A 25,343-nucleotide genomic window follows, 5' to 3' on the forward strand; every position below is an offset into this window, starting at 1 on the left:
AGTCACAGAGAGAAAGAGAGAGAGGCAGAGACATAGGCAGATGGAGAAGCAGGCTCCATGCACCGGGAGCCCGACGTGGGATTTGATCCTGGGTCTCCAGGATCGCGCCCTGGGCCAAAGGCAGGCGCCAAACCGCTGCGCCACCCAGGGATCCCATATAAGGCTCTTCAAATCTCAGTGTTACTGTAAAAGATATTATTACTAATTATTAATCTTTACTTGTTAATATATTGTTTTAAAGATATCAGGTCTTCTTTTTTTTAAAGAAAGATATTCAGGTCTTAAATCCACTAATGATGAATAAATGTATAATCAGAATTTGAAATCCTATTAAACAGTGATTTTAAGGAATATTTCATTTTTTATGTAAGCGATTAATAAAACTTTAAATGGTCATGCCCCATAGTTCAATTTTTTTTTTCCAGAGTAAAGAGCCAAATGCGGTAGAAACTGTTTTAGTATATATCTACAACAGAAGATGGTATATTATTTTTTCTTCTTTAGATATTAAAAGGATTTCCTTTGAGTAATACTGTTCATTGTTAATATAAGTTTGAAAAATTGGTTAAATAAAATTAGAATCTTGTTTTTACTTTAATTTCCTATATTAAAAACTATTTACCTGTCAAATTATGGTAATTATAAATAAAAGCATGATTAAAGGAAGGAAGAGATAATGAAAAAGGGAAAAAGCTTATGCAATCAAATAAACTGTTTTATTCTTTTCTGTTTTCCTGGATGAAGTACATTTTGAAGTTTACATGAAGAATATAAAATAGGAAAATTAAATGTTTAATTCCTGGAAGTATCAATTTATCTTCATCAACTGACGCTTTCTATAATCCAGGACCCGAACAAGACCTTGAGTATTCCTGCAACCCATCACTTTTTAGTTAAGAAAAACAAAGTGAAGCATGTTTGACTGTATACTTTAAGATATTAATTTTATGAGCAGTGAGTTGCATCAGATACAGAAATTCCTTTGGAGCGTTTTGTTTTTGGGGGGTTTTATTTTGGTTTGGTTTTTTTTTTTTTTTTCTCGAGATCCTCCAGATGAAGAGTGATCTTAGAGACTGCTTGCTAATGATAGCTGGTGGGCCTCTTACTGCCACTATAGGAACACTGATTTCCTTCATGAAATGCGTCTGATATTCACCTAGAATTCAGATAGTTTGAGTAATGCCTTAAATTGAATAGCAGTTGCTCATCCTGCCATGTTTATCCTAGAAATAATAATCATTTTTTTCCAAATGATGGCTAGTAGAATTAGGAGTGTGATACTTTGACCATGTATTTTATCTTCTGGTATTATCTTGTGTTTTCAGTTGATAAGCTCTATGAGCTCAGTAGCAGAGCACTGTCTCCCTTCCTTACTTCGCACCTTGTTTGACTGGTACAGACGCCAGAATGGAACTGAAGATGAATCCTACGAGTACAGGCCTCGATCTAGCACAAAGTCTAAGGGGTAAGTAGCTCATTGTCCACTCTTCTACCCAGAATGGAACACTTTCATTGAAGGGGGTGATATTGTTCTCAACCGAAGACAGTTATTGTTTGGTTTCTAAGCAAAAATATTGATTACTTTTGTTATGAAGCTGATGGTAAAGGGAAAGCATAGTCCATACTTACCTGTAAATCAAGGGAGGGTACCAGTTAAGGTAGATGGAACTCCATGGTATTCATCAAGTGCATAGTAATCATGCAAAAATGAATTTCAGGAGTGCCGTGTCAGTAGTTCAGTGAGGACCTTTAATAATTCTAGAAGTTAAGAAAAATATTTAAAGAAGGTTCCATTCGTATGGTTTGTGAAGAGAAGCAATTGATATACAGGAGGACTGCCAAACCCTATATTGTTACCATGAGACTATCCTTGGTGCTCAAATCCCAGAACTTGTCTTCCCCTCCTTCAAATTTCCCAGGAAGGTATTGGCTTTGCATAAAACCTCTATCTGTGTTTGGGAGACGGTCCATAGTTTGGAATTGGACTTTCATTGATGCCACTTGTGATATTTCAATTTAGATAAATGAAAAAAGTTACCCAGCACTGTATTTTCATCAGAAAAGTTACTACTTTTGTTTCGGTTCTTAATTAAAAAAATACTAATCAAATATGGAGCAATGTTAGATTTTCTAAATAAAATCTAAAACATTTTTCTTAACTGATTCCTTTAGAATGGGTTTAATATCTGTCAGAATAGTGACATGTTTGTAAAGACTGTATAAAATATACAACAAGAGAAAGAAAATGAGAGTGTACATATATTGGATAATTTAAAAATAACTTCTATTAACAGTTGCTATAGGACACCATACAGTTGAGGAACTCTGTAAGTAACCGAACTGTTAACCAAAAGCTATTTTAAAATTCATGGTCTTAAATGCAGTCCTAACTTGGGGTTCTTGTTTCAGGGATGAACAGCAACGTGAAAGAGATTATCTTCTTGAAAGGAGAGACTTAGCAGTAGATTTCATTTTTTGTTTAGTTTTAGTTGAAGTCCTAAAGCAGGTAAGAAGCTCTTTTGTCTGTAGTGTTTGTGTTTCTTATTCTTTTTTTTTGTGTGTGTGTGTGTGTTTCTTATTCTTATTTTGCCTTCACATTTCATTTACCTTATTTAGGATGTTATGTCTTAAATTCTGGCCCACATTAGCTAGATTTCTGCAATATAACTGCACTTCTTTCAGTTGCCTGGGGCTTTCATGGCCTTTACCTATCATTTCCTATTCTTTTTACCTTTGCATGCCATCTAAGATAGGAGATCTTGTTAGCAAAAGTAAGCTGAACAGAATTTGGGTTACATCTGGGCTTTTAGCTGTGAATGTAGTCCGCCTGTCATTCATCTACTTCAGTCTACTTTAAAAGAATTTCTCTTCTGAAGCCATCAAGCCTACATTCTAACATGTAATAATTGCACAGTTACAATTAAGGAAGAGGGGCAGTTTGACCTGGGTAGCACCAAATTGTCAAGTGTAAATGGGAAAACACCTCAGGATAATACATTTTTTATGTTTATTGAATGACCTTTAGGATAATGGCATTGTGCTCATACTGCACTCATGAGTTTAACATCTGAATAACATAAGCAGTAAAGCTATAAACATATAATGTCTGGTATTATGTATATTTTTACTATTCAAAATTAGTATAAGTATACATATAAATACCTGAACTCATTTTGAAAGTTTTTTTTTTTTTTGGTGGGGGGGAGTGTGTCAATTTTTGTTTTTTTATTTACTAAAATCAACTACTTTGTTCAAATTCATTAAAGTATTTCTTTATAGTTTGTAGTCTTTAAAAAATTACCTATCATTCAAAGATGAGCCACATATTTCCAACCATGTACATTGTAACACTTTGAAAAAGTTAGGAAACCTAAAAGAACAAAAAAAAAAATCATATTCTGCATATATAACATGTTTGGACAGGGGTTTTGTTTTTATTACACAAAATGGAATAGAATATATAATATGAAAACAACAAATGTAAGATGTAAAAGTTAATTAATAGTCTATTTTTTTGACAGAGGCTAAATTATTTGAATTATGTATTTATACTTTGCATGTTTTTATAATGTATGTGAAAAATCATTAAAATCCACAAAAATTTGAAAAATGAAAAACAGATGAATGAGTTAATCAAAGGTGAAAATCATTTAAATTAATTGGTACCTTTCATAAAGGTCTTTCTTTAGGTGTATGAAAGAAAATTCCTCTGAGAGTTGTGCTAACAAGCCAGGTTTGCTTTCTGTGACGTCACTTTTGCTGGTATCCAGAGACCCCTGAGGCCAGAGTAGTTAGGGATAGAAGAATTTAGGACCAGAGCCGCCGTTGACCATGACTGGACTTTGCCTAGGACTCCTTGTGGTTGACCTCTTGCATCTCCTGTCTGCTGATGTAGATCATGTGAATGGTTTGGTAACCACCATCTGCACTTCTTTGCTTAATTAAATACAGGGTTTCTTTTTTTAGCAGGAGAGATTATAAATTGCCTTAGACATTCAGGTCTCTCTCCCTCTCTGATCTGGTTCCATGGTGCCCCACCCCCCCACATTCTTTCACTTGCCAATCAGTGTTCACTTGCCAATCAGTGTTTCCTCTGAAAGTTGCTCCTCATTGCAATTTCAGAGCTTCTGTGCACAGACAACCCTATATAAGTTTTTCTCTCTCCTCTTCCCCTTCCTCTTCCCTGTCCTTTACCTTTCCCCATCCTCTTTATCCTCCTTCCTTCCTCCTGCTCTCAAAAATAATCCAGATAGCTCCTCTGGTGGAGAAAACCATAGGATCTATAAATTTCCATTGGACTCGTTTTTCAAGTCCATTCCACAAAATCCCTTCAGATCCACTTTCACCTGGACTCTTAAAGTGGGGGGGGGGGGGAATACAACAGCTTTAATAGCTAATTTTTGTTTTTGGTTCTGTCACCGTATTGTTCCAGTCTACAGTGGCCTTTTCACTTCCTGTTTTCTCTCTTTACCATTATCCTCATACTTTCACTCAAATGCACCTATGAAAGAATAAAATCTATCCCAAAGAACACAGAGATGCTTTATTTATTAAAAATCTTACATAAGGTTTTTTTCCCCCCTCTAGTAAAAGGGAAGTCTTTTTAGCTTCTTCAAAACTAATAAAACCAGAGAAAATGAAGTAAAAATCAATAGAACTTTCTAAAATATCATGACCAATTTTCTACCATGACAAAGTGATGTAGAGTTTAATAGATCCAGAGACTAATCAATGTAATATATCTTGAATTTAATAGGACTTTTACTTTTGCCCCACATAAAAGACACATATTAAAACATGACTCAGTTTTATTTTGATGAGATGGACAGTCCCAGGAGTACTAAAGTATTGATACATGATTGGGTCAGTCTTAGGGAGGAGTAAGTATTCCTTATGGTTTAGTCCTTGACCTCATATATTACAAATTTTTTGTCTTGAATAATTTTTCATGTCTTTCATCCATGTTTAGAACTCTTCATGATGCATAAAGTCTCTATATCCTTTGTATCAGCTGGTCATTGTAATAAAACTAGGAGACAGCCAGGGCAAGTGTTTTCATCCTAGCTCTGCCATTGTCTTGCTGTGTAACTTGGGTGAGTTATTATCCATCACTTCTTTCCTCCTCTGTAAGAGAGGGATTATAATAGTATCTATTTTTGTAGAATCGTGAGCATTAAATACAGTAATGCTTGGGACATGGAAAGTGCTCCATAAATGTTATCTGTTATTTTCATTTTGCAGATGAAGAAATGTCCTTAATTTAGTGATTTGCTGATGATCATAAAGCTAGTTCACTCTTTTACTCCAAGTTTCTCCTGTTAATAAAAATATTGGTAAAATCAGTGACACAAAATTAGGTGAGAGGACCAGCATCTTGGAAAACTAAAGTTTTGATCATAACAAATTGGACAAAGAATTGAGTTTGTATAAATGTGATGAAATTAGTGTGATTCACTGTAGGAACAAAATTAATTCAAGATGATGGAGGACTTTTTTTTTTTTTCTTTCTCCAAGAAAGTCAAACATAATTTGAGGGTCATGGCCAACACAGATTTTAGCATGTTAATACCAAAGGCTTTCAAATTCATGTAAAAGCATGTTTAAACAGTAACATAAACATTTAGAAAGTTTGAAACCATTTTCTTTTCATGTAAATTTTAGTCAGACATTTACTCATTGAAACAAATAAGATTGGGAAACTTGGTTTGTGAGCCACTTCCAGCTCTTGGCTTAGTTTTACTACTGCTATTGTGAAGTATCTGAAGGTGGAGTAAGTACATCCTTAGTATTTTCAGATTTAACATTTGTGTAGTAGATGTAGATGAGTTGCCTGAAGGTTTATGCAAATACTTGTTATTTTTCTGAGGCTAAATGTATTCATTCCCCTTTCCATTGAAAGCTGATCTGTGTGGTAATGAATGAGCCTCACTGACTCCACAATACCCATATCTTAACCTGATTTTGTTGTTTTTCACTTTCATGATGTGATAAAAGCATTAAAGTTTGGGAGGTGAGGGGGCACCTGGGTGGCTCATTGGTTGAGCATCTGCCTTTGGCTCAGATCGTGATCCTGGGGTCCTAAGATTGAGTCCCAAGTCCCGCATTGGGCTCCCCACAGGGAGCCTTCTTCTCCCTCTGCCTGTGTCTCTGCCTCTCTCTCTGTGTCTCTCGTGAATAAATAAAATCTTAAAAAAAAATAACAAAGTTTGGGAGGCGATGCTGGGAATGGCCTTGAAATAAAACTTGAGTATTCTTTTTTTTTTTTTTTTTTAAGTTCTTTAAGTAATCTCTATATGCAAGGTGTGGGGCTTGAATGCAGGACCCTGAGGTCGAGATCCTCTGAGCCAGCTGGGCACCCCTGGATATTCTTTAGAGTCTACTAGGTATATAGCCTTTTGGAATGTTGAAGTAGAATTAGAGCTGCTTCTAAAATCACAGATGACAAGACTAGAAAAAGTCTTGATACTGTAGGTGGGGATATTACTCCCTGAAAGTAGAACTTTTTATCTATAAGCCGAAATGGGATTCTGCTCCACGTCCATTTTCTGAGATTCAATTCAGGAGTGTTCTCATTTTTATTACTATTATTGAAAATAAAGGGGAAAATAGGGATATTAAGAATGTGCATCCTGATAACGTTCATTCTTAAAATGTTTGGAAGTTTTACTTTTACCTTCCAAAAATTAAGGATAAGACATATTTCTTCTTTCACTTCTATTTGTGTCTCTCTTCTGGCTACCATATGATAAAATTGAAAGCTTTCTTATTTGTTTCCTTTATTAAATGCATTTTTATATGTCAGAAACTTGGCATACAGTATGTTCTAGAGAAGGACACATCAGCTTCTGAACTTCAGTTCCCTCATCTGTAAAATAGGGAACAAGTATCTACCTTGTAAGATGAAGTGTTACAGAAATACCTACCTAATGCCTGACAGACACATAAACACATAAAAAGCATTGACAGTGGCAACAGTAGGGTAGTAATAAAGAGTATACAGCATGGCGTAGTGCCCTACCTGTCATTGTTAGACTTCAGACATAGCTGGACCTAATAAGACAGTTTAGGAGAAATTTCAGGTTTAAGTTAGCTTGCATTTCATCTCTCTAGCCTAGAGCACATTAAACATCCCTGTGAAGAAATCAATATGGTAAAACCACAACACAGCACAGTAAGTGGAATATAAACAATTAAATCACATAAAATGCAGTGTTGCATTATTATTGCAAGGTCAGTGAAATGTGTGGGGCCAGCCTGTATGATTATCGCCATGAATTCTGGAATAGGTTCTTGAAGTCAGGCTGCAGGCTGCAGGCTCCAGGTACAGCCTATTCCTGACCAGTTTGTCATCCCCTGGTGGTAGATGTAGGCTCCGTTTTAACCATCAGTGGGTAGCCACAGGGCTGAGTGGGATGTAGAGGACAGAAGCATTGATGATAGTAATTGTTGTTGTTGTTACCTTAGGGCCTATTTATGGGCTCAGTGGAGGGGAGATCAGGCTGGGGGAATATATCTCCCTCCTTCTCAATGGGCCCTTGTTTCCTGCCATTTTTCCTACCAAGCTTTCTCCTCAGTATCTCCATCCATATTTTCTAGTCCTTTCATGTTCTCTACATTCTCAGGAGATAACAACTTTGGTGTCCCTTTTAGAAAAAGAAAAGGTGAGAGAACAAAAGAATCCATCTCCAATTGTAATATACTCGATTTTTCATTCTCTTGGGGCTAGTGATTATAGGGTTCCGGTGTGTCGTCTATGTTTTATAGGTGGGAAGTGGGAACTTCCTCAAGGTTATATAACTAGTAAAAAGAGAAACTGTGGCTTGATTGAAATAAACCAAAATCTGTGGTCTTTCTACACTTTTTCATTGTAGTGAAGAAAACATTTTTATTTATTGTATAAAGGTTTGAATATAGTTTACTTATAATAAACTCATCATCTTGATGTATATACAAGGAGCGCTTTGGGGAATACTGTTTTGAGTTCCTTATTAATATGGAATAACATTATTGTCCCAAAAAGGTGTTCAGGGTACCAAGTAAAAGATGGTCATGCCTCTGCTTAATTGATCAGCCAATATTCTGAAATTCCTATATGAATAAAACATGATGTTATACTTTTATGAGGATGTGTCTGCCTATAAAAGATTGAAAAGCTTTCTGTAATTATACAGTCAAGCATAAAATACATAGTTAAGTATTTCTAATTGCTAAAGAAATTTTGGGTTTAAAATTCAGTCTTCCAGTGTGTGGGACAAAGGTTAAGATTATTCTTGTGGGGTCTGAATTCTCGAACCTTACTAAGCAAAGTAAATTCCGTTTCTGTGCAGTTTATTAACGTGGGATCTTCAAATCGCTGCTTCTCTAAACAGACAAATAAACTTCTTTCCTATATCATCAGGCTACTACTAGTACAAGGTTCACTGAGAACTAAGAAAAGTAGCATTTGGATTATAGTTGCTTCCTCACCTAATCCCTATTTGATTTTGTGACGGAGCACATTTTCTTCAAATTGGATTCTGGGTGCAGGCCTTGAGGATGGTCTCAGTTTCTAGGAAATCTGAGATGAATGCTCTCTCTCATCCTCCTCTGGTCAACAGCAAATATCAATATGCCTAGCCAAGATAAAGCTCTAGCCTTCCATCCTGGAGTAGAAGTTCACCATGAGCCTTTCGAAGCTGTGTTAGCTGCCTGCCTCCCTCTGCTCGGACAGCATTTTAAAAATGGTCCTAGGATTCTCCCTGTGTTGTGCAAGTTTAGTTACTTTCTCATTGAGCTGAGTACCAGTCCAATGAGTAGTTACTTACTGGATTTCTTGTCTTGTCCCTCATTACAATGTAATTGTAGTTATTGTTTCTAATGGCTCTCTCCTATTTATTAGGTTTGAACCAGCTCCTGATCATTATTCAGAACTAAATTCAGCTCCCCACTGATAGATTCCTGATTTACCTTTGTAAAAAATATCTTTATTTTAAATAAAAATCTCTCCTTTATGAAACCCTCAAGAAACATTCTCTGACCATCTCTGAATAATTAGTTTCCTGTTATTCTTTTCCCTAGTTGAGTTTGTGACTTTCTTGATAAATCTCTATTACAATTTTATCCTATTGATAAGATGTTCTCTACTGTATATTGTTACAAATTTTAAGGAAGTGTGGAATTCCTGTGTGTTTTGTTTTAATTGGACTTCAGGGCCACAGAATGAGATAAATCATGATCCTCGTTCAAGATACACTGTTATCACTGGTGTCTATGTGGCTACCTGTGTTTTTGTTTACAATATAATGGTTACCTGTGAGGCCCAAAAATACCTGTAGCTTACGCCTAATTATGTAAATCTCTCCTAGTTTACTCCCTTTCTATCCTCTTACCATTATACTGATTTTTATGTTATTCTCTTTTAAAAATGTTTTCATATATGTTTGAATAGTAAGTTTTTCTCATCTTTGAATTTCCTTAAAAAAAATGTATCCTACTGTATATTTTTCCTCTGGGACTTACTTTTTCACTCAACATTATGTTGTAAGGATTAATCCATGAAATGTATAGCTATACGTTATTATTTTCTTATGCATATAATTGCTAGTGTAGTGGAGCTCCACCCTCTTAAATTCATTCCTGGAGCCCTGCAAATTAAGCTGCTGGAGCTACATTAACAGGAGAAAAGGTTTATTGCAAAGGCACATGGAGGCCTTCTTGGAAAAGAAGTCGAAGACACAAAAGAATGGTTAGACCCTAAAATTTAACAAAGTGCAATACATTGTGAAGTGACACGACAAAGGAAAAGAAAAGTGGCAAAGGGTAGTAAACTGGGGGAAGGAAAATATATGGGGGAAACTAATGGGAGATAAGGGCTGTTTAGTAAGCTTTGTGCAGACCTACCTTATTGTCAACTTTCTGATAACAGTTGCCCTTTTCTTGGTATGGGTAAGAGGAGAAAAGACTGCTTTTAGAGGCAGAAAGGGGGAGGGTGGAGAGCTTTGCCTGCACCTGCTATTTCTCAGCTGCCTTCAGCTCAAAATAATTCTCATGCCAAAGTGCCATATTTTGTGGCGGCATACTTTGATCTGCTTCACTAAGTTGTGGGCTTTATAAAAAATTGAACTCACACCAGCAATGTCTCTGAAGCATCATTCACTTACATTTTTTCTACTATTTGGTATTATCAGACTTGACTTTTCCCCATTGAATAGATATATTTTCATTCTCCTTATAACTAATTAAATCAAGCATCTCTTCATGTTTATTAAGAATAAGCACAACAAAGGACAAAAACAGAAAATTATAAAGCCTGGCCAAAAGCCTTCAAAGAAGTGAAAAGATACTCCATGTAAATGTGAAAGAGCACAGTTATCCCCAAATTGATTTATTGATTGATTGCAACTCCAATAAAAATCCTGATGGTTGGGATCCCTGGGTGGCGCAGCGGTTTCGCACCTGCCTTTGGCCCAGGGCGTGATCCTGGAGACCCGGGATGGAGTCCCATGTCGGGCTCCCGGTGCATGGAGCCTGCTTCTCCCTCTGCCTGTGTCTCTGCCTCTCTCTCTCTCTCTCTCTCTCTCTCTCTCTCTCTCTCTCTCTCTCTCTCTCTGTGACTATCATAAATAAATAAAAATTAAAAAATCCTGATGGTTTTTGTGTGCCTTCAAAGTTGAATATGGAGGAACAGTGAGCCAGAAATGGCTACGCTCTCTCTGAAGGAAAATAAAGGGGACTTTCAGGTCCAGACATCAGAGCTTATTCAGAAAGTCTAATAATGAAGACTATATGATTTCAGTACCAACATATAAAAGTTGATAGAATAGTGAACTCAGAAACAGACCCACACATATATAGAACTTGATTATTTATCAGTGGTGACTTGTATAATCTCTGATCCAACAGTACCTCCTTTTGGACTCTTTCCCATAGTCCTTTTGGACTATGCAAGTATATAACATTAAGTGTACAAGATACTTATTGTATAACATTACATTGGTTATTGAAAATCTGGAATGAAATGTTTGTCAATAGGAAGCTCATTAAATACATTTTAATACACTGAGTATTATACAGCCGTTGAAAAGAAAGGAGGAGCTCTAAGTACTGACATGGAAAGATGAATCAGGGACCCTTGGTTGGCTCAGCGGTTTAGTGCCTGCCTTAGACTCAGGGCGTGATCCTGGAGTCCTGGGATTGAATCCCACATCGGGCTCCCTGCATGGAGCCTGCTTCTCCCCCTGCCTGGGTCTCTGCCTCTCTTTCTCTTTGTTTCTCATGAATAAAGAAAATCCTAAAAAAAAAAAAAAAAAAAGAAAAAGAAAAAAAGAAAAGAAAAGAAAAAAAGAAAGAAATATGAATCATCCTGTTAAGAAAAATAAGGTATGTGTGGGTGCATGTAGGAAAAAATCTGGAAGGATATATACCATATACCAAACTATTAATAGTGATTATAAAAGGGGGAAGGGGCAAGGATTTTACTTTATGGCTTAAAAATTTTGATTTGTTTCCCATATTAGGAGGTAGCTTATAATTTTTGAAAAACTCAACAAAACAAAAATATTTAAATGACAAATTTCTAACATGAATAAGGCCACAAATAGTTTTACTCTTTTATTTTTTCACAAATAGTTTTAAATTGTTGGAAAAGTTGGTGTCGTTTTGGCTTACTATTTAGGATAGAAAATCAGACTAATGGAATGTGTGGCTGGCTCAGCCTATCAAGTGTTACAGAGAAGTACATGTGGGCGTTGTCTTAATTTCCCGACGGTAACAATGACAGTCACATCAGCAACAACTGCTACTTTTTCCCCTTTCTGGGCCATAGTTCAAGGATTTGTGACTATGAAGCTTAACGTTCTTAAATTTAGAGCTTATTAAATTAGATGGGTAACTGAATTCTCAGGGAAAATATAACAGCCTTAGAAAAAGGGAAGGTTGACTAAATGGTAATAGATCACATCATGGAAATGAAAACTGCTTATTGATTTAATTAGTTGAAATGTGGAGAATACTCAGAAAAGATTTGTAACCTACTTAGCTGACTTGATTTTTTTTTTTTTTGTTCTAGATTCCTGTTCATCCTGTGCCCGATCCCTTAGTCCACGAAGTTCTAAACTTAGCTTTTAAGCACTTTAAACATAAGGAAGGGTAAGTAAAATACTAGTTGGGGATTATTGATTTTCTCTACAGGTTTAGACCGTTTAAATATAATTCAAACTCTCATTGATCATTTGTTTTTAAAAGAGTCAGAGCACTTATCTTTTTTTTTTTAAATCCACACAGAATGCTTGTAGGAAAGGTGTTATGTTTTGTTTTTTAGGCTCCGTGCCCAATTTGGGGCTTGAAGTCATGACCCTGAGATCAAGAGCCCCATGCTGTACTGACTGAGGTGGCCAGGTGCCCCCATAGGAAAGATTTTATTGAAATGATTCTTAAAACTATTGATTGGATTTATAAGAATTAGAGTATTTATTCACATATTCTGAGTGAATTCTGAGTATTCTCCACATTTCAACTAATTAAATCAATAAGCAGTTTTCATTTCCATGATGTGATCTAACCAATTCATGGTTAAATCTCATGACAAAGTAAAATCCAGAGATAGAAGAAAATTCATGTGGATTTTATTGTCCTATCAATGAATCATCAGAGGGAAAAAAAAGCTGTGTAACATCCTTACAAAATTTCTTATTAGAAATTTTCAGATTTATTAGGGAGAGTTTATAGAAAAAAAATTGATAATACATTTGTTCTCTTGTTGTTTTAGATATTCAGGAACCAACACTGGGAATGTGCATATTATTGCAGATTTATATGCGGAGGTGATAGGGGTTCTTGCCCAATCAAAGTAAGTGTTATAAATCACTGACCTCAGTTTGTGTTTTAGAATGCTTCATTGCTAATATAGTAGACACCATTTTAGATCTATTTCTTTTTCATAGTTATTTTGAAGTCTACTCCACCTTTTATTACTTAGCTGCTCTATTCCTTAGGGGATTTTAAAGTTACATCCATACATTAATTTCACAGCTTTTCATTTATTTGGGGTTTTCCATAAATATCTGAATTGAGGAAGTTGGAAATGACCAGGAATAGCCAAGGACATTACCTTATGCTTATTTTTAACTCTTGTATAAGAAGTGCCTTTTTTTTTTTTAAGTCATTTTTTTCTTTCTTTAGAACTCTACAGAGCTAATAATGACTTTTAATACTTTCTAGTTGAGTACTTTCATTTCTGGGGTAGCAACTCAGTGTCTTCCTCCTAATTATCTTATTTGTTTTAGCATCAAACAGAGTTTTGGGTAGGTAGAAGAGATCTCAAAAAAGAAAAAGGAGGTAATAGATTACTTCATAAGGGTGTTGTTCATTAGGAGCTAAACTCATTGAATTGTCTTGAACCATCATTCTAAGAAGCCAAGTACAATTCTTGTGAATGTTTAGTTCCTATGATTATAGTGACTAATAATTATTATGAGGAATTTAATAAAGGAGAAAAACCCTTGGAGTCTAGTGTTATTGCAATGGGAAGATTTTTTAATCTAATATATTTTCTTTATCAAATGCAAAAGAATACATTCATGGAAAATGGTATTATACTCTCCAAGACTCAAACAGAAGTGGATAAGTAGTATTTCCTGTCATGTATCCGTATTTCACGAATATGTACTATTTTTTTTTCCCTTCTATAGTCAGTGATAATTGGAAAATATGCTTCATTTGTCATTGTAACTTTTAGGAACTGGTTTTGCCAAGTAACATTAATAGTAAAATACTTTAGCTATTTCATATTATATAGATGGAGGAAATTAAGTATTATTGGTTATTAACCTGTTAGGTTTGCAATATAAGCAGAGAAAAAAACCTAGTCACCTTATCAGTTGTGGTCATTTGAATCCAGGATGGTGCTTACATTTGAAAGCATTTCAGTTCTTTAGCTTATTCACATTATATGAAACCATGTCCTCAAATTCCTTTCCTTCAGGTTTTTCTCGTGTAAGGAGAAATTAATTTTAAGTGATGGTAGTCTAAAATTGATTGGTTCATGTCTTTTAACAAATTTGTAGTCCCTAATGTGTTCTCCATATAACTCAAATTACAGATTATATAAAAAGCAGCCTTAAAAATTAGAGACACTATCTGATTTACAGGGGAATGTTTTATAGGTGGTTTATTTGGTTTTATTATGATCTTTATTAAATGATAATGGTGCTGCATTGATGCTATTATTGGAATAAAGAAATCTTATTTTCTCTCCTTATGGAGCTTCCCATTTTAAAATAAATGAAGAGCAGATTTAGAATAACAAATATCTTTGTTTTTCTCTCTGCTTTTCTGGCAATTTTAATGAGGCCAGATAAAAGAGATGATGTTTAGGTAAAATATCTTTAGATTTCCACCTTGAATATCATATGGGAAATTAGTGTTTATTTTTTATTTTTATTTTTCAAAATTAGTGTTTTGAATTCATATATTATGTACTCACATATATTAAAGGTTTCAGGCTGTGAGGAAGAAGTTTGTGACAGAGTTGAAAGAACTACGGCAAAAGGAGCAAAGTCCACATGTGGTACAAAGCATCATCAGCTTAATAATGGGAATGAAATTTTTTCGAGTAAAAATGTATCCTGTAGAAGATTTTGAAGCATCGTTTCAGTTCATGCAGGTGATCTATCTTCTCTATTGCAGGGATTAGAATTAGCCTAACAGTGGTTATTCTTGCTCTTCGCGACTTTTTAAAAGAAACAAAATGTGTATAAATTAATGACATCATTATCAATTCCTTTCTCTGAGTGTTAGTTAAGTCATAACAAGCGTGAATTAACTTTCTTTTTTAATTTGAGCATGTTTTGACCTTAGCTTTTTGGTAAAAGGACAGTATTTACAAAATCATCATGATCTTCAAATTTCTTTAAATCTTCCTCTCTTGTTAACCTAATGTATACCTCTTTCTCCTTCAAGGAATGTGCTCAGTATTTCTTGGAAGTAAAAGATAAAGACATAAAACATGCACTTGCTGGTTTATTTGTGGAGATCCTTATCCCTGTCGCTGCTGTAAGTATATTTTAATTTTTGTATTAATGTGTTAAAAGTACCTTTTTGCTGAAGAAGTTGCCACGTGAAATATTCTTACTTTCTGGTAATTTCATAGACTCCTAAGTGGAAAACTTTGAATGTAACATGGATTCAGGGAAAATGGTTATTAGCCAAATGCCGGTAGAGCATTGATTAGTCTTGTCATTAAAAGAATAGGCCCAGGCCCTTAAAATCCGGAGTCTGTTAGGAGGGCAGAGAATTTGCAACCTTGAGTCTAGGTTATGCCTCTAGGTAATGGCTTCCCGAAGTAGCTCAGGGCAACATGCCACGTTTACTCAGGACTTTAGCTTCCTGCAATGTGGTAGCCATTTTAATAGCCTCTGAGGAAATGAAAAGTACTGTAACAAGTACCTTGGAATTTACAGAACTGTTTCGATTTTAAATGTTCATTTCTGTAGTTGCTGTTGATGTTCATCATCATATTTGTCCAAACATCTATTCTAAATTATTTAGAAATAGGGTTACTATAAATACGATTGCACTAACTTCTAGGGAAGCCAATTTATAAAAGCCTCTCTTGGTATAAAAGCAGTGTGTTATCTGAAAATAATTTTGCAGTTACTAGTAACAGCCTGCTATAAATAGGATTAAGAGATCTTATAATACTTAGATGCCAGGTTTTTTCCCACTTTTTTTTTGTCTTAAATCCAACTCAGTCATTCTGTATATGTGATATGCTACTCAACTTTCAGTATGCTACACTCTGCTGCATAAATATTCTTTTCATATATATCATTATTTCATTTTTTTAAAGTTGAGGTAAAATTGACATGTAGTGACTATGCATCAAGTATACAGTGTTGACATATGTATGCATCAGGGAAACCATCACCACAGTCAAGATGATGTGCATATCTGGAGCACCTGACTGGGTTAGTTGGTTAAGCATCTGACTCTTGATTTTGACTCAGGTAAGGTAAGATTTAATCTCAGGGTTGTGAGATTGAGCCCTATGCTTGGCTCTGCACTGGGCATGGAGCCTGCTTAACATTTTCTCTTCCCCTCTCCCCACTCCCTCTCTTTAAAAAAAAAAAAAAAAAGATGATGTATATATCTGTCACACCCTAAAAGTTTCCTTTTATTTTTTTAATCCCCCCCCTTCCTTTCACCCCATCTTTGGATAGTGCAACTGTCAGTCTTCTATCACCCTACCTTAGTTTTGGTTTTCCTAGAATTTTATATCAATGGAATTTTACAGTACAAAACCATCTTTTGGCTTCTTTTACTCTACATAATTATCTTGAGTTCCAAGTATGTTGTGGAATATATCAGTGGGTTTTTCCTTTCTTCAGTAATATTTCATTATATAGATACCCTACATGTTCACCTGTTTTTGGACATTGGGTTGTTTCCAGTTTTTGGCTGTTAGAAATAAAGCTGCTCTGAAGATTTATGAGCAACTCTGTGTATGGGGCATATGTTTTTATTTCCTTTGGGCAAATGTGTAGCACTGGAATTGGTGGACTGAATGGTAGGTATGTGTTTATTAAAGAAATTGTCAAACTATGTTCCAAAGTTGTTGCACCATCTTGCATTCCAAGGAGCTGTATATGAGAGTTCTGGTTTGTCCACAACCTCACCACCTCCTGCTTTAGCCAGTTGTCTTAGCCATTGTACTAACTGTGGTGTGGTGTCTGACTGTGGTTTTTAAATTTGCATTCCCATAATGACTAATGATTTTGAGCATCTTTTCATGTCTTTTATTTGCTGTCCATATATTTTCTTTGGCAGTATGTCTTTTGAAATCTTTTTCTCTCATTTTTTATATGGGGTTGTGTTCTTTATTGGGGGGTCGGGAGGAAGGAGGGAGGTTGTGTTCTGATTGAGTTTTAAAGGTATATATATTTTTTGAGATATATTTATATATATATATATATTTTAAAGATCTTATTTATTTATTTGAGAGGGAGAGAAAGAAAGGGAGGTGGGGTAGAGAAGGGCAGAGGGAGAGAGAGAGAGTCTTAAGCAGATTCTGTGCTGAGCACAGAGCCCGAACTGGGGCTCCATCCCACAACCCATGAGATCATGACCTCACCCAAAACCAAGAGTTGTCAAATTAACCAACTGTGCTGCTAGGTGCCCTAATATATTTTAAAAATATGTTTTGGTTGCAGATATTTTATCAGATATATGCTCTGTGAATATTATCTCTTAGTCGATGATTTGCCTTTTCATTCTCTTAACTGTCTTTAAAAACTGTTTTTAGTTTTGATGAAGTCTGATTTATCAATTTGTTCTTTCATAAATTGTGCTTTTCTTATATTAAGCCTTGCCTAACCCAAGATCACAAAGGTTTTCTCCCATATTGCAGTTTTAGGGTTTAATTTTAGGTCAGAGGTCCATTTTGAGTTAATTTTGTATATGGTTGAAGTATGAATTGGTTTTGTTTTGTTTAATTTTTTGTTTTGTTTTTACATATTGACATCCAATTGTCCTAGCACCATTTATCCATTTGTTGACAAGATAATTCTTTCTAAGTAGCTTAGCTTTTTGCTTAAAAAATCAGTTGGCTGTATGTGTGGGGGTCTATGTATCTGATTCTGTTATGTTCCATAATGGTTTTATAAATGATAGGTTTATTTTATCAAAAAGAAAACAGACTATTCACATGGCTAAAAACTGGAGTTGGAATCTATCTGACTCAAACTACCTATGTAGTTTTGTTCATAGCCATTATTTAAAAAATTTCAAATATTTATAAGTAAATATTCAAGACAGGTGTAAAAAAATCCTGCCAATCACTGTCATTAATGTTTGAACTTCTTCACTTCCCTGTCCATCTTTCCTACACACGCTCTAGTCAGGACCTGAACGCCACAAACCATTCATATCATTACATAGATCACCAGGCATTTAGTTCAGTACTATACAATGAAAATCTAAACTACAATTTGATTCTCACCATGGGAATAAATTTCTTCTCCTTTAAAATTTTCAACTAAAATAAAGCCTGGATAAATGGAAAGTTATTAACTTCCTTTCCTAGCCAAGATGGTATAATTTATAAAATCATTTATAAAACCATCAGTTTTAGGCTATTATCATTAGTACATGTACTTCCAACTTATTTTTCTAGAAGTGGTTAGAATTATTGCTTATCCGGGGATCCCCAGGTGGCTCAGCGGTTTCGCGCCTGCCTTTGGCCCAGGGCGCGATCCTGGAGTCCCGGGATCGAATCCCACGTCGGGCTCCCAGCATGGAGCCTGCTTCTCCCTCTGCCTGTGTCTCTGCCTCTCTTTCTCTCTCTCTCTCTCTCTCTCTCACACACTCTCTCTCTCTCTCTATGTCTGTCATAAATAAATAAAAATAAATCTTAAAAAAAAAAAAGAATTATTGCTTATCCATCCCAGACTGTCATTTGTTCTTCCCACTAGTCTGAAAATCAGTTCCTGCCAGGTACCTAACTGGGATTAGGTTGTATTTTTTAAATAATTAAAAGGAGCAGATTTCAGGAAGAAAGACCCTTGACTGTGGTCTATTAATGCTTTGTTGCTTTATTTTTCTTTTATGTCATGTTTGCTTTTGCAGTGTGTTTGCAAAGGCAGCCCTAACAAAGTATCCCAAACTAGATGGCTGAAACAACAAAAATTATTGCCACACAGTTATGGTGGCTGGATGTCTGAGACCAGGGTGGTGGCAGGTGGATTCCTTCAGAGAGCTGGGAGGAAGAACCTGTTCCGTGCCTCTCACCTCCTTTCTTGACATCTTTGACATTACTTGGCGTATAGAACCATCACCTGAGCTCTGCCTTCATTTTTTACATGGTGTTCTTCTATGTACATCTTTGTCCAAAAAAAATTTTTAAGGATATCCGCCACATTGGAGTAGAGCCCTCCTACCCCAATATGACTTCTCCTGACTTAACTAATTACATCTGCAGTGACCAGATTACATCCAAATAAGGTCACGTTATGAGGTACATGGAGCTAGGACTTCAACATGTGATTTTGGGTTGCGGGAGAGGTGACGTTTGAATCCGTAGCATCCACTCTGCACATAGAGCTCCTTCTGTCTGGGACATTCTTGCCTCTTTAATGGCCTCCTTCCCCCCTTTGCCTGGTTGGACTCTACTTATTTGTTCATGACGCGTATGGAGTACTTTCTTTGTAACAGAGCCTCTTCTATGCAAAGGGAGTGCAAGAATGATCAATCTAGGAAAGACTCCCTGCTCTTACGGAGCTACTTTTAGTGCAGAAAAGAGACCGTAATCTAGGATGTAAAATACATAGTATGTAGATGGTGATAAGTACTATGGAGAGATGTCAAGTAGGATGGGGGATAAGAATTGCTTAAGGGATGAGGAAGTGGAAATTTTAGATAAAGTGATCAGCTGAGTCTCCACTGAACAAAAACTGAAGTAGAGGGAGTAAGGCGTGTGCTGTATCTTGGGGAAGGGTTTCTGGGGCAGAAGAAACCAGTGCAGCACATGCCCTGAAGCAAGACCATGTACGAAAATGTCCTAGGACCTGCAAGGAAGCTAGCTGATGTGGCTGGATCCAGTGAAGGACAAGGCCAGAGGTTACATGGGGAACTATTGCAGCGTTTCAGGGAAGAGGGGCTGGATTCAGCTTAGGTGTTACTTCCTTGTAGGGTTTTTCTATAGGGGCCCCTTGTGTGTGCCCAGAGCACAGAGAATTTCTTCTTTACAGCATCTGTTTGTTGTAGCACATGCTTATTGCCTCTTCCTTTACCTGTGTTCTCAGGGCAGGGACTGAGTTTATCGTATTTACTCAGCATCTGGTTATTTGGCAGTTCATAGCATTTCGCTGAGCTAAATGGTTGTGAATTATTAACTGATTTCAAACCTTACATAAACTTCTTGTAATTCTTGTATAGTCTCATCTAGTGTGTATAACCATTCTCTTTCTTTTTGTATTATCTTTTGACCTAGGCTGTTAAAAATGAAGTGAATGTTCCCTGTTTGAAAAATTTTGTGGAGATGCTTTATCAGACTACTTTTGAGCTGAGCTCCAGAAAGAAGCATTCATTGGTATTGAAAAACACTTCCAACCTTTACATATTTAATTAGGAGTTATAGTAATTGATTTATGAATTCAGGAGAGATTTAAAAGAATTATCAAAACTGAAGTTATAAAATATCCAAAATGCAACATAAGGGCAAGTTTTATATCTTTTTCCTGCTCTTTTTTTAAAACTTCCTATTCCTAATTTGACTAGTTCTACATTTTATAGGTTATTCAGACTTCATCCTAAGTGTTCACCTGTTTGACAGATGCTTTACATTATGTATTATACCATGTGAAAGGTTGAGGATGCTCATAGGAAACCATAAATTATTTTACATTACAATAAATTGTACCCAGAAGTATTAGATTATTTAGGAACCATTGTCCCATCTAATTACATCATTTCTACTCAGAGATTTAAGGCTTTTATTTTTTCCACTCAACCACCCACTTCATACAACTTTGAAGGAGTTTCTGTAAATTTTTATGCAGCTTGGAGAGAGTGTGGAGAATTACACAATACTTGACCACTTAAGGTAGAGTTCTAATAGTTACTAAACAGTGATTGTGCCAGGCGTTGAACCTAAGTGCTTTGCATTCTTTGTTTTGCTTTAATCCTCACAACCCTGTATGAAATACATAGAAAAATAGCTGAAATGTTAATGCCAATCTATCCTTGATCCCAGGGCCTCGTTCCTAACCATTGTGCTTGGTGAAGGAGCCATGGGTCTGAGGAAGAATAAAAGCACATGATGAGATAGATTCAGCAATTATTCTTGCAGAAAATTTGCCCTTTATCATTTTTTGTTACATTACTCTGAGATCATATTTCTCATGACAAATGGGAACACTGCCTCAAAAATTTACTTCTCTTTGTTTATGAGAATAAATGTAATTTACAAATCAAGTGCTTTTTCATGAAAAAATGTTAATTCCCCTTTTCCCTGTCTCCTATAGGCTCTATATCCACTAATTACCTGCCTTTTATGTGTCAGTCAGAAACAATTTTTTTTAAATAACTGGCATATTTTCCTACAGAACTGTTTGTCACATTTAAAGGTAAGATGTAATCACATTTCTGACCTGTAAATATTTTGACCATAGCATATCCATTTGTGCATATGTATTAAACAATATGTAATAAAACTTTCATTATTATTGGTATCTTTGAATAGTGATACTTGACCATATTGCTTTTCTTATACATTATTCTTTCTGAGGGGAATCATGTCTTGACACGAATAAACTTTTGATTGAAAATTTAGTTTGTCTTAACGCAAAATTGTACATTTTAAACAACTGTTGTTTACATTATCTTAGATCTAGCAATATTTGTTAATAAATAAATTCCTTTAGAATTGCGGAGTGTTAATCTTACAGTCTTACAGAACCCTTCAGATACTTATTTTGTGTTTCATTTTGAGAAAATTAAGTAATGTTGGCCCAAGCCTGAAAATGAAAAAAGCCTTGATAATAAAATGTCCCTAAAAGCACATTTAATGTAAGTATGCCCAGCCAAATCTAAAAGCCTGGTGTTGGATCCACATGGATACAAAAGTTCCTGAAATGATTCTGCCTTGAATCAAGGGATAGTTGTTACTAACACTATTTGGCACATCCATGTCTAGTCTCTCTTAATGTTGTAAACCAACCTGTGCGATGGTAGGGTCTTTATCTTCCCAGGATACTCTTTTCTTCTGTGGATAGGGGCTCCGTTCATGAATGTGGGACTATTCGTCACCTGCATGTCATGTAAATGCTTGATTTGAATACTATTTTGATGCATAGCTGAATATATTTGAATATTTGTTTCCAAGTTCTAGAAACATAACAGACATGACATTTCATTTCCTGTTATTCCTCCAAGTTAGGGATAACGTTGAAAAATCTTATACTTGGAAGCTTTCCTTGTCACTGTCAAGGCACAGATAAATTAAATGACTTTTCCCAGGCCCGATAGGTCATTGTGGTATTTGAGAAATAGGACCAGCTCTTCTTTCCCACTTTGAGAATGGTCCACTGAACAGCATTATCCTATATATTTTTCCATGACTTTATGTATCATTTTCAGAAGTGCCTTGATTAGTTAAAGAAGTATACAGAAAATAAAAGTCTTCAAGAAACATTTTTTGGTTATTTTTCTCCTAGATACACATTGATATTATTCACACTTGGACAAGAATTGATATACTCTCTTTGCTTTATTTATGAAAATTCCCAGGACCAAATCAAGTTCATTAAATTTTTTATGTCATGCAACCAGAATATGTTTTAATTAATCACATTAAACTGTTTTCTGTCCTCATTTTGAAAAATTCATACAGATATAGGTACTGAAAGGGAATTGATCATTTTCTGGATGGTATGATTTTCCATACTTTTAATAAAATATTTAAAGACATGCACTTAAGTGTTTTCTGAAAGGTTGCTTTGTTTCATGACAATTCATACTTTTCTGTTGCTTGTTGGAATTTTTTTATATATATACGTTTTCACCTAACATATTTGCAATTCTTTCGCAGTACCTTAACTTTTATTTTTTGTCTTAAGGCTTTCATTTAAAATGCTATTTTCTTTGAACCCTTACCTCCTGTTAAATATTTCTGGCATATTGTCCATTTTCATTAATGGCAATGTCAGTCTGCCAGGCTAAAGGAGATAAGAGCCACCTTAGCATGAATATTTGGAATATAGTTGTCTTGGCCATTAACCCTTAACTTACATTAAGGCTCTATTCAGCAGAAATTTTATGAGTTGACTCCTGTTTATTAAGTTTTAGATACTGTGGCTAAACTGCAGTTGAGGTAAGACATTGAGTATTCAGGAAAAAAAACTATACTAGTTACCTGTTGTAACAGATGTAATTTATTTGTTTTATATATAGGTAAATAATTACCATATGTTAGATGCTCTAGTATCTCATTTAATTCATACTGTAACTGAGGCTGAAAGAAGATAAATAAGTAACCCATGTTCAGGGAGCCAAAAAGTGATAGAGATGGGATCTGCATCTAGATGCAGTCAGTTCGTAACTTTGGCCTTCGAGGTCCACCTGTTGTTACCTTTTAATGGACTGTAAGGAATTTTGCTGTACTGAATATCTTCAGAAAATATTTGGCTGTAATTCTGCGATATTAAAAAAGGCATCATTCTCTAGAGTCCTAAAAATAAGAATAAATAAGACACATTTTCAAAACACTTTAAAATTGTTCGATTTTTTTTTTTAATTACCATACCAGTTTTTGAAGTTGGTGACCATGAGAAGTGGGCTTTAGTCCTGTAGGCCCATAAACAGCATGAGAAAGCATACACTTGTATTCACAGAAAATGTTAAATTTGTTATTTTTGTCCTAAACAGAAGTTGATAGTTTCCTATTTCCCTATCTTTATATCAGCTAAAGTCATTGCGTCAAAAATTATTGTAAAGTTTCTAAAGAATAATTAGAAAGGGGTGGAGGGAATAATAAGAATAGATTTCCTGTAGTGATAATTTGAAGAATTTTTTTTTCTACAGTGCATAACGATTTTCTTTTAAAAATTTAAACTTGCTCAAACTTTAATGCAGTGCTTTGATAGGAATATAATAGGTAGTTAAAATTTTGACTATTTTCTCTTAGTTTGAGTATTGTAGATGTATCCTATGATGTCCGAATTATAGGATTTTTTTTTCCTTAGTGTTTCTGGCCACTGTCTTGGAAATTTCAAATTTCTTCTAAATAGAGACCTTGGTGAAGAGCTGTCTTGTTTTGTGCTTATTTTCATCTAACATGCATGTGCTGCATCTCATGTTTATGTTTGCTGTCTCACATTGCTTTATTTAGATGCCATCTAACAACAGTATCAGAAAACAAATAGAAACACTCCAGGTGAGTTGTGTTGATGTTACAAAGTAAAATACTGCTTTATCTCCTTAAGTGTGGCTTTTTTTTTTCCTTTACCCATTGTTGCATTGCATGTCTAATGTATTTATTCCAACCTGCTTTTCCTCCTGTAAAAGACTAGCATACAAAAGGGACACTCTACAGGGTTAATATTATGGCCCCAAGAAGATGAATTTATGGACTGGAAGTAATAATGAATGTTGATTCTTAACCCAAATCCTCAATTTTAAAATAGTCTATTTAATTTATTGTCTAATCAACTTTACATTAATTACATTGTTACAAATGCAACTTTAAAAGACATTTTCCAGTGAAAGCAAGGAGATATACTAGCTTAGATTTTGAGTATGATTTATGATGCATGACTTTTTAAAACTTTTATCCTGTTGGTTTGGGTTTTAAACAAAATATTTTGGTTTTGGTTTACAGTAGAGAAAAGGGAAAGAAACAGTAACATGATTGCTGCCAGACATATTGGACGTCTCAAAACTTTATTGGATATGTAACAATCTGATTATTCATATTATACCAAAATTATGACTAGGGAATTATATATATATCTTTGTTTAAGGTTCAGATCAATTTAGGGTATTTTTATTGTTCAGACATGTATAGCAGCATTTTAGTGATTGAATAAGTGATCATTGATTTGTCATTTTTCATCTGATTTTGGGTTTGTTCAATATAGAGTAAGTCTGCTTTGTAAACATAGTAGTCGATTTTAGAAAAATTGAAAATCAAGTTTTTCATTCCAGATACCTCAACTTTTAACATAAAATAACCCAAATACTTTATTAACCATTTATATAAAAACATTTTTATATGGAGTTGGACTTAAATATTTTTTAACATATAACCTATATTGTATTAGTCGTATTTTGAAAACATAATTTATTTTTTTTGAAAATATAATTTAATACTGTGAAAATACTATTTGAAATGTACATATTTTGATATATTGTATTTAAATAACAAAAAAATTATGTGACAGAAAAGTAAGTACTACAAAAAGCTTGGTTGTTATTAGTAACATGCATATATTACATAATACTTTATATGTTACTTTAGTTACATTAGTTACAAATTAGTAAGTACTGGGGAGTGTATCTGAAATTTGGTATCATTATGGATTTGGCAATGGAAGGAGGAATTTCTTTTTAAAGATTTTATTTATTTATTCATGAGAATGTGTACACAGAGAGAAAGAGGTAGAGACACAGGCAGAAGGAGAAGCAGGCTCCTCGCAGGGAGCTGGACGTGGGACTCAATCCTGGGTCTCCAGGGTCACGCCCTGGGCTGAAGGCGACGCCAAACTGCTGGGCCACCCGGGCTGCCCGGAAGGAGGAATTAATGTTGAGACACTGACCCAGTAGAATAGAATAATGGATACTCCATTCTTTTTTTTTTTTTTTTAAGAGTGGGG

General features: G+C 35.0%; 1 protein-coding gene across 6 annotated transcripts in view; it reads left to right on the forward strand.

Annotated features, from left to right (window-relative positions):
• FRYL (FRY like transcription coactivator) overlaps positions 1 to 25,343 on the forward strand; it is a 257,505-nt gene that overhangs the window by 127,102 nt on the left and 105,060 nt on the right. For 4 of the 6 annotated variants that reach the window (XM_055339583.1, XM_055339573.1, XM_055339599.1 and 1 more), the window contains 9 exons: positions 1,326 to 1,465; positions 2,410 to 2,506; positions 12,047 to 12,126; positions 12,746 to 12,826; positions 14,473 to 14,641; positions 14,938 to 15,030; positions 19,964 to 20,062; positions 20,997 to 21,098; positions 23,861 to 23,905. In XM_055339583.1, coding sequence (XP_055195558.1) covers positions 1,326 to 1,465; positions 2,410 to 2,506; positions 12,047 to 12,126; positions 12,746 to 12,826; positions 14,473 to 14,641; positions 14,938 to 15,030; positions 19,964 to 20,062; positions 20,997 to 21,098; positions 23,861 to 23,905 — 906 coding nt within the window. The remainder of the gene's footprint in view (positions 1 to 1,325; positions 1,466 to 2,409; positions 2,507 to 12,046; positions 12,127 to 12,745; positions 12,827 to 14,472; positions 14,642 to 14,937; positions 15,031 to 19,963; positions 20,063 to 20,996; positions 21,099 to 23,860; positions 23,906 to 25,343) is intronic. The other 2 variants (XM_055339609.1, XM_055339618.1) reach the window with 1 other exon arrangement.

Source organism: Nyctereutes procyonoides, unplaced genomic scaffold (assembly GCF_905146905.1).
Source record: "Nyctereutes procyonoides isolate TBG_1078 unplaced genomic scaffold, NYPRO_anot_genome, whole genome shotgun sequence".
In the NCBI taxonomy this organism is placed as follows: Eukaryota; Metazoa; Chordata; class Mammalia; order Carnivora; family Canidae; genus Nyctereutes; species Nyctereutes procyonoides.